The sequence below is a fragment of the Ovis canadensis genome, chromosome 2 (assembly GCF_042477335.2).
Source record: "Ovis canadensis isolate MfBH-ARS-UI-01 breed Bighorn chromosome 2, ARS-UI_OviCan_v2, whole genome shotgun sequence".
Taxonomy (NCBI): Eukaryota; Metazoa; Chordata; class Mammalia; order Artiodactyla; family Bovidae; genus Ovis; species Ovis canadensis.
In genome coordinates this window covers 217,011,008-217,024,697 of record NC_091246.1, presented here as the reverse complement: position 1 = coordinate 217,024,697, position 13,690 = coordinate 217,011,008, and the positions used below count along the sequence as shown (strand labels likewise).

The following is a 13,690-nucleotide window of genomic DNA, read 5'->3' as shown; positions in this document are numbered from 1 at the left end:
CAGATAGATGATCTTTAGGACAAAGGGCTTCCCTGGTGGCACAGATGGTAAAGAGTCTGCTTGCAATGTGGGAGACCTGGGGTTCGATCCCTGGGTTGGGAAGATCCCCGGAGAAGAAAATGGCAACCCACTCCAGCATTCTTGCCTGGAAAATCCCATGGACGGAGAAGCCTGGCAGGCTAAAGTCCATAGGGTCACAAAGAGTCAGACACGACTGAGCGACTTTCACATACATAGCAAACAGATTTGAAAACATTATTGAAAAAAAAAAGAGTCGGCCACTGATGTAATTGAATAGTTTTCTTGCAGGAGCATAATATCTCTAACAATAAAAAATGCTTTGATATTGCAGCCTCTCTCATCGTTTTCCAGTTTCATTTTCCAAGGCTGGCTGAATGCAGATTCATTTTGAGCTGAATTATAGATATCAATTTGACCAATTTCACTGAGAAATGTACCTTATACCTGACACAAGCATACAGAAGTAATAGACATATTGTCCTAAAGGAACTGCGCAATCAAAATCAGAATACATAACTAATACTGTATTCTTATTCCCCTTTTCTGGAGATTACAATAAAACACCCCCCTTGATTTTTTGTCATATTATTTCATTATAAAGCAGAACATTTGAATGGCCTTGTGCAGATTTCACCAAGATTGTACCTGGCAAATACTTGGTCCTTAATACATCACCAACAATAGGTTTTAGAAAGACAAAAAGCCACATGTATAAGAATATTCTACTTATAGGTGATGACTGCCCTCTAATGGCAGAAAATGATTTATTTTCCTTCCTTAGTAACTTGAAGTTAATATAATTACAAAAGTAAACAATGCATTCCCAAAGAAAATCTTTTGAATAAGGTAAAGAAAGTAACTCCAAGCCCATCAGTTTTGATTCAACCCTCTCTCCAAGTCATGAACAGTTAAAGACTCTTTTATCAGTCATGCAGACCCAGTTTTGAGTCCTCTCAAAGGTGTCACTGTCTTTTTGTGTCAGTTATTTATCTTCTATTGAATCTTCGTTTCTTTTTATAAGCAGATTTTCAGTTACAATTTTGCTGGTATTTGTGTGGATTAAACGAGATAACCTCTATGAAATAATCTACCATATAACAGAGGCTCAATGAATGTGAGTCCCCTTTCCTTTTCAAAAAGGAAAATAAAGTATGAATTAAAGTAAGTTTTTTCCCCCCAGATAAGTCTTCAAGAAAAAGCTGAACTACCAAAATAAAGACTGAAAAATATATTAGAAAGGGAATAAAATTAAATTCTTATGATACCCCCTTGACTTGCATTGTTGACAAGGATGACAGGGTCAACAATGCTAGTTGTACCAAAACGGCTAACTCACACTTGGTTCTAGAAAGAGCAGTGACCTATAAAAAGGAGCTTTCCTTGTTCTACTAGCCAAAGTCAAACCATCCCATGTGTACTCACCCGATCCACTGTGAACTGCCTCTTTTAGAATTTTCAGTTCACTGTTGAACTCAGCAATGAGGGAGCTCTTACACAGAGGGCGTGGAATGAAACGCCGCTCTAGCTGGTCAGCGATGTGTTGTCGGGCAGAAAGCTCTTCATGGTTCTCTGCTGGTTGGGCCAGAAGCTGAAAGGAAGGCATAGATTTTCTGGTCCTCAGTTTTCCCATCTGTAAAATGGGCTAATAATTGTATTGATTTCATATTTGGTGGTGAGGATTAAATAAAGTAATGCATATGAGGTTCTTAGAACAGTGCTTGGGAAGTGCTTAATCAATCCACTGCTTTGAATCATGGCCTCCAGATATCAGAAATCAGGCATGAAAAGAATAAAAAGAGTAGATGAACACTGAGGGTCTCAGAGGAAAAGCATGCTTTAACTATCTCATTTTTTTTATATATTTATTTAAAATTGGGTCTCAATTGTTCCACCAAAGACAAGTGATCATTCTTCAGATCGTTCTATTGGATCAATCTTTATTTTTCCTGGGGAGGGGGTAAGAGGGGACAGGGCAACGTTTTAAGATGTTAACTAAACTCTTACTGTAAAGGTATCCCCAGAGGGATACTTGTCTGGGCTGATTTCTCATCAAGCATGATCTTAACAAGTCCTCCTGACTAGCATCTCCCCCAAGACTGCTGCTGTCGTTTGCCCTAAATCTGGAGAACAGCATGTCCATGGGGCTTGTTACCTCCCAGAGGAGAAGCACATAGCGCACCTTGCACTGGATGAAAGGGCGCAGGAGCACAAAGATGGGGATACGGGTCCGCACGATGAAGTCCAGGAAGTCCCACAGGGCCAGGCCTCCGACCTTCCGCAGGGCCATCTCCTTCACCTGGAGGCTCAGCCAGTACCACTGGCTTCCGAGCTGCCTCTCAAAGCAGACGAGGATCACCTTCAGCGCTTCACACCAGGAAAAGAGAACGCTGAGTCTGCACACTTGTGCCTCAGAGGAACCCTGCCCACATCCAGCTGCCTGCATCCTTAGCCCTCTTATGCATCAGACAATTTTCAAATTTCTAAACTTTCTCCATGTTTCCAAAATCTTCAATGTACTCCTGAGTGAGTGTTCTGACATAAAGATAGATATTTGTATAGTAAACATGTTTTGATTCTGATTAAGAGAACACATATATCTTCATTAAGTGCATTTAACTACTATTTTGGAAAATGTATACTGAAGAAATTTATAGAACTGAAAGGGAAATGTGTTATAAACATGATACATAGCTAATATTTTGCTTTCTAAAAGTTTTGTCATAGCGGTTTTATGGTAATACCAGCATATCACTCACATCTGAAGATAAAATAGTTTCCTTTTTTCCCCTTTCAGCTTAGAAATAATATATCCTTGTCATTAGAAGTAAAATCAATCCATGCAGAAATGCATAAAGTTACAAAAAAGAGTCCTTCCCCTGCCTGACCCCACTCTAAACTGCTCCCCAGAGTCAACAATAAATGTGTTTGAGTAGATTCTTCCAGAAGAGAAAACTCTATCCTTCCTCCCTCTCCTCTCCGAGTAATCTTGTCTATTACTAAACCCTATGGGATTTCTTTTACAATATCTCTTTTCTCCCAGATGCTGGCAGCTTTGTTACACACTACATTTTAAAATATAGTTTTAGGAAGCAGATTTCTCAGTGTGTCAAGATAAACCAGAATACTGTAATGACATCAAAGATTATGGGGCTTCCTCTGCCACCCCAGCTCTCCTCTGAGGGTCTCCCGTGGGGCAGTCAAGGTAACCTGGGCATTGACCATCACGTATTAAGGCCCATCTCAGCATCTAGAAGACACATAGAAATCCAACTCCTTAAAGCCCTTCTATCACCATTACCTTCTATTTTGGGCATTTGTAGGAGGAAAACTAGGGCATAAAACACAGAGAAAGATGTGGTAAGATTCTTCCTTCCTCATCTACTCACCTCTATTCCTCTCCCTTGATGTTGCAAGCACATGAACAAAAAGTAGCATTCCTCTAACCCTGATCCTGGTAACACTCCTACTGTTGTGTGCCTGTTGGCCTTCTTTGGATTTCTGCCTTCCTGCTTTCTACCTTCACCGGCATCAGCCCAAAACAAGCAGAATGGCAAAGGGCTCAGGGATTCTGGTGATGGATGGATTCGATTTGAAATTTGGCCCTGCCACCAAACAGTGTGACTTTAGGTAAGTTACTTAACCTTTCTGTGCCTTCATCATCGTCATTTAGTTGCTAAGTCACATCCAACTCTTGCGACACCATGGACAGTGGCCTGCCAGGCTCTTCTGTCCATGGGATTCTCCAGGCAAGAATACTGGAGTGGGTTGCCATTTCCTTCTCCAAGGGATCTTCCCGGGCCTTAGCCTCTTACTAAAGTGCGAACATTTATTTCTTTGAGCTGTTGTGAGGATTCCAGAGTGATGATAATGTAAAGTATAGAAAACAGTGCCTGCTAAGTGCTCAAAATAAAGGTAAAACTAAATTTAAAAGAGAAGTCCAGTAGCCTGGCCAAGTAACCAAAGAATCTGCCTTCATTAAAAAGGCAGAAAATGGAAAAAACAAACAACCCAATCAAAAAATGGGTAGAAGATCTAAATAGACATTTCTCCAAAGAAGACATGTGAATGACCAAAAGGCACATGAAAAGATGTTCAACATTGCTAACTATCAGAGAAATGCAGATCAAAACTACAATGGGGTATTACCTTGCACCAGTCAGAATGGCCATCATCAAAAAGTTTACAAATAATAAATGCTGGAGAGGGTGTGGAGAAAAGGAACCCTCCTATATTGTCGGTGGGAATGTAAACTGGTACAGCCACGATGGAGAACAATATGGAGGCTCTTTTTTTTAAAAAAAAAAAACAATAATAGAGCTACTGAATGATCCTACAATCCCACTCCTGGGCAAATATCCAGAGAAAGCCACAATTAGGAAAGATACATGCACCCCAGTATTCATTGCAGCACCATTTATAATAGCCAAGACATGGAAGCAACATAATTGTCAATCAACCAGTGAATGGATAAGGAGATGTGGTATCTTTATACAATGGAATATTACTTTGCCATAAAAAAGAATGAACAGCAACGTGGATGGACCTAGAGATGATCATTTAAATGAAGTCAGACAGAGGAAGACAAATATCATATAGTATCACTTTTATGTGAATCTAAAAAATGATACAAATGAACTTATATACAAAACAGAAATGGACCCACAGACATAGAAAACAAATTTATGGTTACCAAAAGGAAAGAGGGAGAAGCATAAATAAGGAGTTTGGGATTAACATATACACACTACTATATATAAAATAGATAACGTACAAGGAAGTACTGTATAACACAGAGAACTCAACTAGATACTTCAGAATAACCTATAAGGGAAAAGAATATGAAAGAAAATAGATATCTATATATACAGAACTGAATTACTTTGCTGTACACCTGAAACTAATATAACGTAAATCAAGTATAGTTCAATTAAGATAAAAGGCAGAAAGTGGACAGAACTGAAGATAGTTACTTGTTAAGTGTTTTTTCCTATCCCTGTGTTCCATGTTAAGGCTTCTTTCTCCAACATCCTCTGCACAATCCTAAACTTCATGCAGGTCTCTGTACTAGAGTCTGGATTTTATCTGAAAACTACATTCTCCTGCCTCTGGCAACGAAGTGCCATGCGTGGGCAGGCCCTGTGCACATATAGCCTTGGCTTTTTTTTTTTTTCTTTTTCATTGAGGATCATATCATTTTCAAATACATCCTTTATGATGGAGCCCAAACACCTCTACCCACTGCCCCACAACCTCCGACATACTCCAAACTCCAACGACCTGTTGTTACCATTCTGTCTGCTTTGGTGAACTGAAAAATGCCGGGCAAGATGTTTTCAGCTTCCTCCTTTGAGCTTTTCTGTGGCTAGTGCTCCTTGGTCTCAGTGCTGTGGCAGGGGTGGCCTTTGCTCCCTGGCTTAGTCAATTCTAGTCAAAGAGGAGCTTCCAGTATCAATGGGAATATCATTCAAGTCTTGGCAGTGGGAAGAGGTAACAGGAAAGCAGAAGTAGAGACTGATGCTTTGTACTTGTTGAAGTGGTTTCTTCAAAGACTTCCTCAATACAGGTCTTTTAGAATACTTTTTGATTCAAGGAGGAACATAGCTAAGTAAGTAATATGTATATACATATACACATATATACATATTTTGTTGTTCAGCTGCTCAGTTCTGTCTGACTCTTTGCGACCCCATGGACTGTAGCACACAAGGCTTCCCTGTCTTCACCATTGCTCAAACTCATGTCTGTTGAGTCAGTGATGCCATCCAACCATCCCATCCTCTCTCCCCCTTCTCTTCCTGCCCTCAATTTTTCCCAGTTTCAGGGTGTTTTCCAATGAGTCAGGTGGTGAAAGTATTGGAGATTCAGCTTCAGCATCAGTCCTTCCAATGTGTGCATACACATATATATGTGTTTGTGTATATATCTCTATCTATACCTATATCTATTTTCTATTTTTATTTCTCTATTTATTGAGAGAGAAAGAAGTACCCACCTAAGTACGCTGCTTGGCTGGTGGACTCTGCCAGCCCTTCCTTGCGTAGGTCTTTGCTTGCATCCCCTGGGGTGGAGCAGTGAGCAGGGGAGCTCTCCAACATAAAATTCTTGCTCCTGGATGTGCTGATGATCCGTGGAGGAAGGAGCACATTAATGACCGTCTGCAGTAGCAGCTGCACCTCGGGCTGTTCCAGCCATGGGCTGTCTGAAGGGCAGAGTTTGGAAGGAGGAAGTGGGAATAAAAGCAAGTCACAAGGCAAACTTTCCACATTAGACACTGAAAAATTCAACTCTCTTTCCAATTCCAAACTAGAACATCCTAGAAATTCGAGTGTCTTCCCCACCAAGTACAGCTTCTCCTATGGACAGAAGTAGAGCTCCTGGTATTGGGTGTCTCCTCCGCAGTCAGCATCAAAGGGTCCCTGATCTTAGCCAAATCTCCTGCTTACCATTTCAATCTCCTTTCTTTTTTTTTTTTCTGTTCAAATACTCATAACACACTGCCTTTACATTTGAGATAAACTTTTCCTAAAAGAAAAAAATCCCCCCAAAAGAAAGAGTAATGAAAACATATTGAAATTTAATGACAATGGCAGGATTTATGCTAAACCTAGTGTCCATAGGTTATCAAGTCCATTTATCTGTCAATTCATATCATACTGTACTTCAGGTAGTCCCATTTTCATAATTGAAACAATGCTCTTTTGATTTTTGCTATTCTGAAATGATGTTAAATAGCATATGTCTTCTAAGAAGTGGAGCACAGAAAGTCTTGACCAAGGGCAGCTAAACTGAATAGAAAGAAATCTGTATATCCTAAGATATATGTTAAAATTATTCAGATCGAGTTTAATGATGGTCTCCATGGGAAAAGGAAGATAAAACAGCCTGATACTTAAGAAAACACAGCAACAATAATAAATTTCTTTTAGTTAAATTAATCAGACCTTTGCTTCCAGATCCTACTGTGAGCACAAATGGGATGAGCAGATTTAAAAGCATCCCCTCCCTTCGCTCTTGATTGGTGAATGGGGAGATCACATGGCTTAAAGGGAAATCTTCTTTTAAAGCCTGTGCAGCAATAATAGAAAAAAAGATTAATTGACCCCCTCACCCATTCAGTCTGTTTGTTCTTACACAGCATGGTGGAGACAGGGACTCCCTGCTGGCTGCACCTGCAAACTAGGAGTTCAGTTGTCATCTGTGCAGCATACAAGATTCACCCAAAATTGATGCTTTACCATTTGCTTGATATAATTGAGAACTATATACCTAAAAAACAGTAATATTTTGAATATCAAGTGAAAAATTTTAATACCTATCATTTAGTACAAAAAACCCCCTTCAGTTACCCCCTTCAGTTTCTCCATGTATCTATCCACCAATAAATATTTTAGTGACCAAAGAATAAGAAGAAAAGGAGAACTTGCTGCCTGCTCCATTTGGGAATTATTTAAAAGTCATCTGACCCCTGTATGAGACCTTCTTCCAGCCAGAAAGCAAGAGACAATATAGAAAGAAATAATGATCTCTGTATACAAGTTGTTAAAATGTATCACTTTAGGGATGTCTCTGTATCCTTTCTGCATAGTAACCACAGCACTTGCTTAATCTCTTTTCCATAATCTACCCATTAGCTGGATGATGGACCATCAAACTTGGTTTATCAGATAAGGAATGGGTCAGTTATCCACTTGCAGCAATTGTATACTTTCCATTGGTCTCAGAGTTTCCTGGTGATTTACTATTCTTTAAAATAGGTGACAAACAAATAAGCAGGGAAAGTGGGATTCTACACATTTTGGGGGGGGGGAGGCTTGGGAATGATTATTTTAATTTTAGGAACTAAAAGAAGTGAGAGAAAAATGATAAAAAAAAAAACCAACCATAATATTTAACCCACAATCATTAAAGAAAAGTAAGATATTCAAAGTCTAGTAATAACATTTGAAATTTTTTTTCTTGCAGTTCTTTCTGCAAATAATTTAAAACCAGACTTTGAATATTACTCTTTTAATTAACAACTGTGAGCTGATTATCTGTGGACCATCTTTTTCCTGAAGTTTTGGCACATGTTTTAAATGACGGAAGTGGTTCCTGAGGTTGTGGCAGGACTGCGATGACTCTGCTATTTTTGAGATCTCAAGAAGAATTACAGAAGCACAACTCTAGGATCAAGCTCAGGGCTGAAGCTCCAAACCTGCAAAAGTTTGGAGATGTTTACACTTCTGTTTCACAGATTTTGCCCAGCCTTTGCAGAAAAAATAAAAGAGAACACCATGATCTGGTGCCTCAACCAGCAACGTAATGAGCGTGACAAACAGGTAAGGCAGTCACACCTGTATCTGCAATGCTACAAGCCGGACAACAGCTGTGCTGAAGGGCAGAGGTGGTGAGAGATAAGGGCTGAGATGAAGAAGGGGTAATCCATCAGCAACACTGGAGGGTCCTACCACTCCCATCACCTGAAATACAAACAGAGCACATGACCAGCCTTGACTATTGCAATTTCATGCAACGGTAGGAAGGAAGTCAGTCAATTATAATAATAATTTGAAGGTTGGGCATGTTACTTTCAATCTGTTCGTGCTGCCTTCTTTTGAAGGCATGTAATATCTGGAGTCAGATCAAATGATTGCACCAGATTTAGCCAAGGTTTTGTAGAATGCTGTTTATAACTAACTATGTAAATAATGAGAGATGAATCAAAAGTTAGTCTAATCAGGAGACTGGACATACTTACTTGTGGACTCAAAGGAATGAAGTCAACATTCTTTGATGGAGTAAATACTGACAACAATGATGATGGCAAGAGCTCTATTTGCACTAGGCATTCCAGCTACAGATTTATTGCTTAACTAGCTAAGCAGCAGATTCTATTCATGAAATGCTCTACCATGGTTTCCACATTGTACAAAACCTTGCCAAGATCAGACTCTAGATATTACATAAATGATAAAAGAAGTTTTTTTTTCTCTTCACATAAATCCTAGACTGGCCAACTCATAGTGTCATTTTGCACTTAAAAAAAAAATCCTCTTTGCCCTTTAAACTCCCCCACCCAAAACTACCTCAACTTCTAGCCAATTGCACAGTCTCCCACCACCCCACTCTCCAACTGGCAGCCCTCAACTCTCAGCGCAACTTGAAGAGGTCAATTGTCAAAGTAGCATGTGGGAAGCAGCACACGAAAATCCCATCTGTGTAGGGATCTCCCCACGCACCACCTTGAAATGTACCTCACTATTTTCAGTGTCACCTGAGCCATCTGTTTTCATGGGTGGGTATGTAGGTAGGTAGGTTGACCTGTAAGTCTTCAGCTCAGAGAAGTCAATAGCAGAGTTAAATTTTGTAAAGTTTCATAACATCGCCACTCGGCTACTCACCAGATTGACACAGACATTGATCAGTGACCTAAGGTGAGGCAGGAAGGATATGATTGGCTGCCTCTGAAGTGTCAAACAAACCCCTTCAATCAAATTGCTGGCAGGCTCCCACTCAACCTGTCGCCTGGAATACAATATAGGAGCCATTAGCAGTGTGGCTCCCTTCTGGAGACTGCCTGAAACAAGCGAATGAGACAGTGATTCTGATGCCATCTAAGACAGGATGGGTGTCTGAGACAAAAAAGTGCTTCACAAGGGATGAAGTTTACCCATATTGTTCCAAAAGTACAGAGCACAGTGGGAAAGGAAGAGGATACTGAAAACGCAGCAGAGGCACTCCTGCCCCACTCGACTAATGAGACAAAATCTATTGAAGAAAAAACAGAGATGATGAATGAGTGGCCTTTCAAGTTTCCTGGTTTTAGCTTTGAGAAAGGGTATGAGACTACCATTATAGGAAACCCACTGTAGGAGTCATTCCTCAAAACAGAAGTAATCTGACTATAGGCTGTGTTTTTATAATGCTTTTTTAAAAAATCAGATTACAGTTGATTTCATAAGCTTTTATACCAGATTATAACTAATTAGACTTATGTGACTTCACTCCAGGAAAACAGTCTATTTTAAAAGTGTTCTTTCTTGACCTTCTAAAAAATGATGCTTTGGGACTACTTTCTGTGGTAGTAAATATGGTGGTATACATAGCTCAATTAGACGAACATGAGATTTTCTGAAATAAAAGACAGTCTGGTCTGTAATTGTCTCAGGACCAAAGAGTCATTTCTATGGTCCCCCTAAATAAACAGGTTGGGCTTTACTGAGATCAATGCTATTTCCAAATATTATCCTGGAAATACTTTCTAAGCTTACATTGCCTACCAGATTGAAATCACTGTAATGATAAAACAGGAATGTTCATACATGGGGATATGTTGACATCCCTGTTGTACAAGTAACCCACAGGTCAGGTTCAGTCAACATTTCTCTTTTTGAACTGAGATCACCTGAAGAAATTTAATCCAAGGCAACCCCAAATTCACACATTGCACCCCAAGAAAATTGCCTATTATTAACCAAGTCTACACATTAATCCAAAAGTCTACTTTTAGGAAGCTGCTATTTTTCATAACAGATTTAATTATATGACAAATGAGGTAGCCTATGGAGGTGTTAACATCTTTAGATGAAAAGTTATTTTTATACATCTTTGTAAGATGTATAAAACTTTGGTCATTTGCCAGTAAGGACAAGTGTTCTATTGGAACTATTAAAGAAAATAGGAGTCCTTTAAGGATAGGCATTTCTATGCTACTAAAATAGCATATTCTATGCTACTAAAATAACCTTGAAATCATGTACAGGCATCCATCATCATGGTAGAAAAGAATATAGGATCAAACTGTCAAACATTTATTAGAATAAAATGTTTCAATTTCTTTTTGATAAATTCAACAGCTTCAGATGGCTGCATAAATGAAGAAGAACACAGGATAAAACCTGGAAAAGTTCTGGCACATTGAGCAATAAGTGCTACAAATTCTTGGGCAAGAGTTGCATTGATTTGGGTTTAGTTTAATAGGACAGAAAATGGTCTCACTGAAACTTCAAATTTCTAATCTACTGGGTTTATTAGCATTTCTTAATTGATTTGTTTGCCCACTGTAGCTATAGATTTCCACACTGGGTTCAGATCTCCAGGTAGATGGGTTCAGAGATATCTGCTCATAGAGAGGCTACCAAATGATACTTCAGGCCCCAGAATGGAGATCAAGTGATAACAACATTGATTTAGTACCACCTGAATTAGGTATTTGTTATCAACCCTGAGATCTCTTTAGGGGGTGCTTTACTGATTACTGTAAAGCTTGCATTTCGCTAAAGTGATACCTAAAATACTATGTTAAACATGTATTTTTTGAACATCAAGTTAATTTTTCTTCTGTCCTTAGTTGTTTAATTTATAAGGCATATCCTGCCTTATTTGAAAAGGAATTGAAGGATACACATTGAACTTTTTAAGTGTGTCAGATAAGCAACATGATAGCTAAGAAATAAATAGATTTTCAAGATAGATGTATACTTTTGAAGAATATGTTATTTCCTCAGAAATACAGACCCGGCTACTTATGCATTCATATCCTGATTAGCTCTGCACATATAACCAACAGCAGAACACTTTTGAGCCATTCCTTCAACTCTGGATTGATCCACCACCTTAAAAACGGACAGACTTGAAATCTGAGGCTTGCAATACCTGCAGTTGATTAGGAGGCCTTCTCACCTCAAAGTAGGCATCTTATGAATTTTGTTGAACATCCTATCCAGTCTCTTTAAAATGAGGATAAGGGCCGGCCTCACTGCCTCAGCGCTCCAGTCGGTGATGGGGAGCATTTCCATGATGTAGCGACGAAGCCCACGGCTCTCCATGGTCTGGGTGTCGTATGGTGCCAGCTTCAGGAGGGAGTGTGCGATTTCTGCCAACCTAAAATATTTTGTTTTGCATTTAAAGAATCAGCTTAGAATGCCACCAACCATGGGAATTTTCCTCACACAGCATCATGCTAATCACCCTCCTTCCAATACACTGACTCCTTGAGCTATGAACATTCTAGCACATTTTCTTATACTATGTAAATAAACATTAAAAAAAAATTCTGGACAAAATTAGACCTATATATGTCTCTGAAGCCTTTCCTATTTGTCAGTTACCCCTCTTCTACTCTTTTTTGGACACTCAGTAATTTATTTGTGGGAGAATTTAGCTTTTTGTCCTGTAGCATTTCCCACATACTGGATTTTCCTGACCGAGTCTCCATGGTGTCATTTAATTGATCCTACTTCTCTTGTATTTAATTCAGTTGTTATCCAGGAGCTAGATCCGATTAGATCTTGACTTCCTGGTATGTGTCCTTCACAGGCAATGTGTGCTTTCATCAGGAGGCACGTGATTCCTAGTTGTCACTCGATAATGTCAGCGGGCACCAGTGATTACTACACAGATTCATTAACTCATCAGAAGTAGTACAATGGTAGTACTGTATCATTCTTTTATTCATATATTAACTATAACATGTTAATTAGAAGCTCCCTTTTTAAAAATTTACTTAATTGGAGGATAACTTTAACAATACTGTGATGGGTTTTTGCCATACATCAATATGAATCAGCCATGGCTACACATGTGTCCCCCTCATCTTGAACCCCCTCTCCCACCTCCCTCTCCATCCTATCCCTCTGGGTTGTCCCAGAGCACCAGCTTTGGGTATTCCTGCTTCAGGCATCAAACTTGCACTGGTCATCTATTTTACATATGATTACTCCAAGAGAGACAGGACAAATGCTTAAAAGATCTATAGTTTAACAACGCCCTAGGTGATTCTGATAGGCACTCTGGTATAGGAATCAGAGCTAAGCCCTTGCCTTCAAAACATGGAGTGCTCCACAATTGTATCCATTTGACTAGTGCCAGGGATGGAGGATTTATCACTGTTCCACAAGGCAGCTCATTCCATATTTGGAGGTCCATACTGTGAAAAGCTCTCCTCATATTAGATTCCCAAACTCTCTCAAATTTTTCCTACGAGACCTCATCTGGAAGCATGAGTTCAGTCTAACCATACATCCCTGGCAACACTATCATTCCCACTCATCCTCTCTCCAGACTGAATGTATACATTGTCCTTCTGGGAATTATGTGTGAGTGTGAGTGTTTTAAAGAAATTATCTTAAACAGCCTTCACATTCTTTTGTTTATCTCCTTCTCACAGATGCGCCATGCAGAAAATAATTCTTTGCTTTTCAGGTTGTTTGACAGACAGGTAAGGGTATATCAACATACATGCATTTCCTTTCCCTTATTATTTTGTGTATTTTGCTTGCTCGGTCATGTCCAGCTCTTTGTGACCCCATGAGCTGTAGCCACCAGGATCCTATGTCCATGGGGATTTCCCAGGTAAGAATACTGGAGCGAATTGCCATTCCCTTCTCCAGGGGGTCATCCTGACCCAGGGGTTGAACCCAGGCCTCCCGGATTGGCAGGTAGATTCTTGACCATCTGAGCCACCCGGAAAGCATTACTTTACATGCAAACTTAAGAAATGGAAGAGAAAATACTGGTCAATTCCAAACTTGAACACAATGCTTAGAGTTGAATTTGAGTCATTTAATGGATTATTTACTGAATTTCCCTCATCCCTGTTCAGTTTAGTTCCTCAGTCATGTCCAGCCGTTTGCAACCCCATGGACTGCAGCACACCAGGCTTCCCTGTCAATCACCAACTCCCAGAGCT

At 39.6% G+C, this 13,690-nt stretch overlaps 1 protein-coding gene across 1 annotated transcript in view; it reads right to left on the bottom strand.

Moving 5' to 3' along the window:
- UNC80 (unc-80 homolog, NALCN channel complex subunit) overlaps positions 1-13,690 on the bottom strand; it is a 239,685-nt gene that overhangs the window by 17,736 nt on the left and 208,259 nt on the right. Inside the window, exons 53-59 of the mRNA XM_069573767.1 lie at positions 11,683-11,883; positions 9,402-9,525; positions 8,355-8,480; positions 6,963-7,086; positions 6,014-6,220; positions 2,201-2,385; positions 1,444-1,609 (exon numbers count right to left, since the gene is read on the bottom strand). Coding sequence (XP_069429868.1) covers positions 1,444-1,609; positions 2,201-2,385; positions 6,014-6,220; positions 6,963-7,086; positions 8,355-8,480; positions 9,402-9,525; positions 11,683-11,883 — 1,133 coding nt within the window. The remainder of the gene's footprint in view (positions 1-1,443; positions 1,610-2,200; positions 2,386-6,013; positions 6,221-6,962; positions 7,087-8,354; positions 8,481-9,401; positions 9,526-11,682; positions 11,884-13,690) is intronic.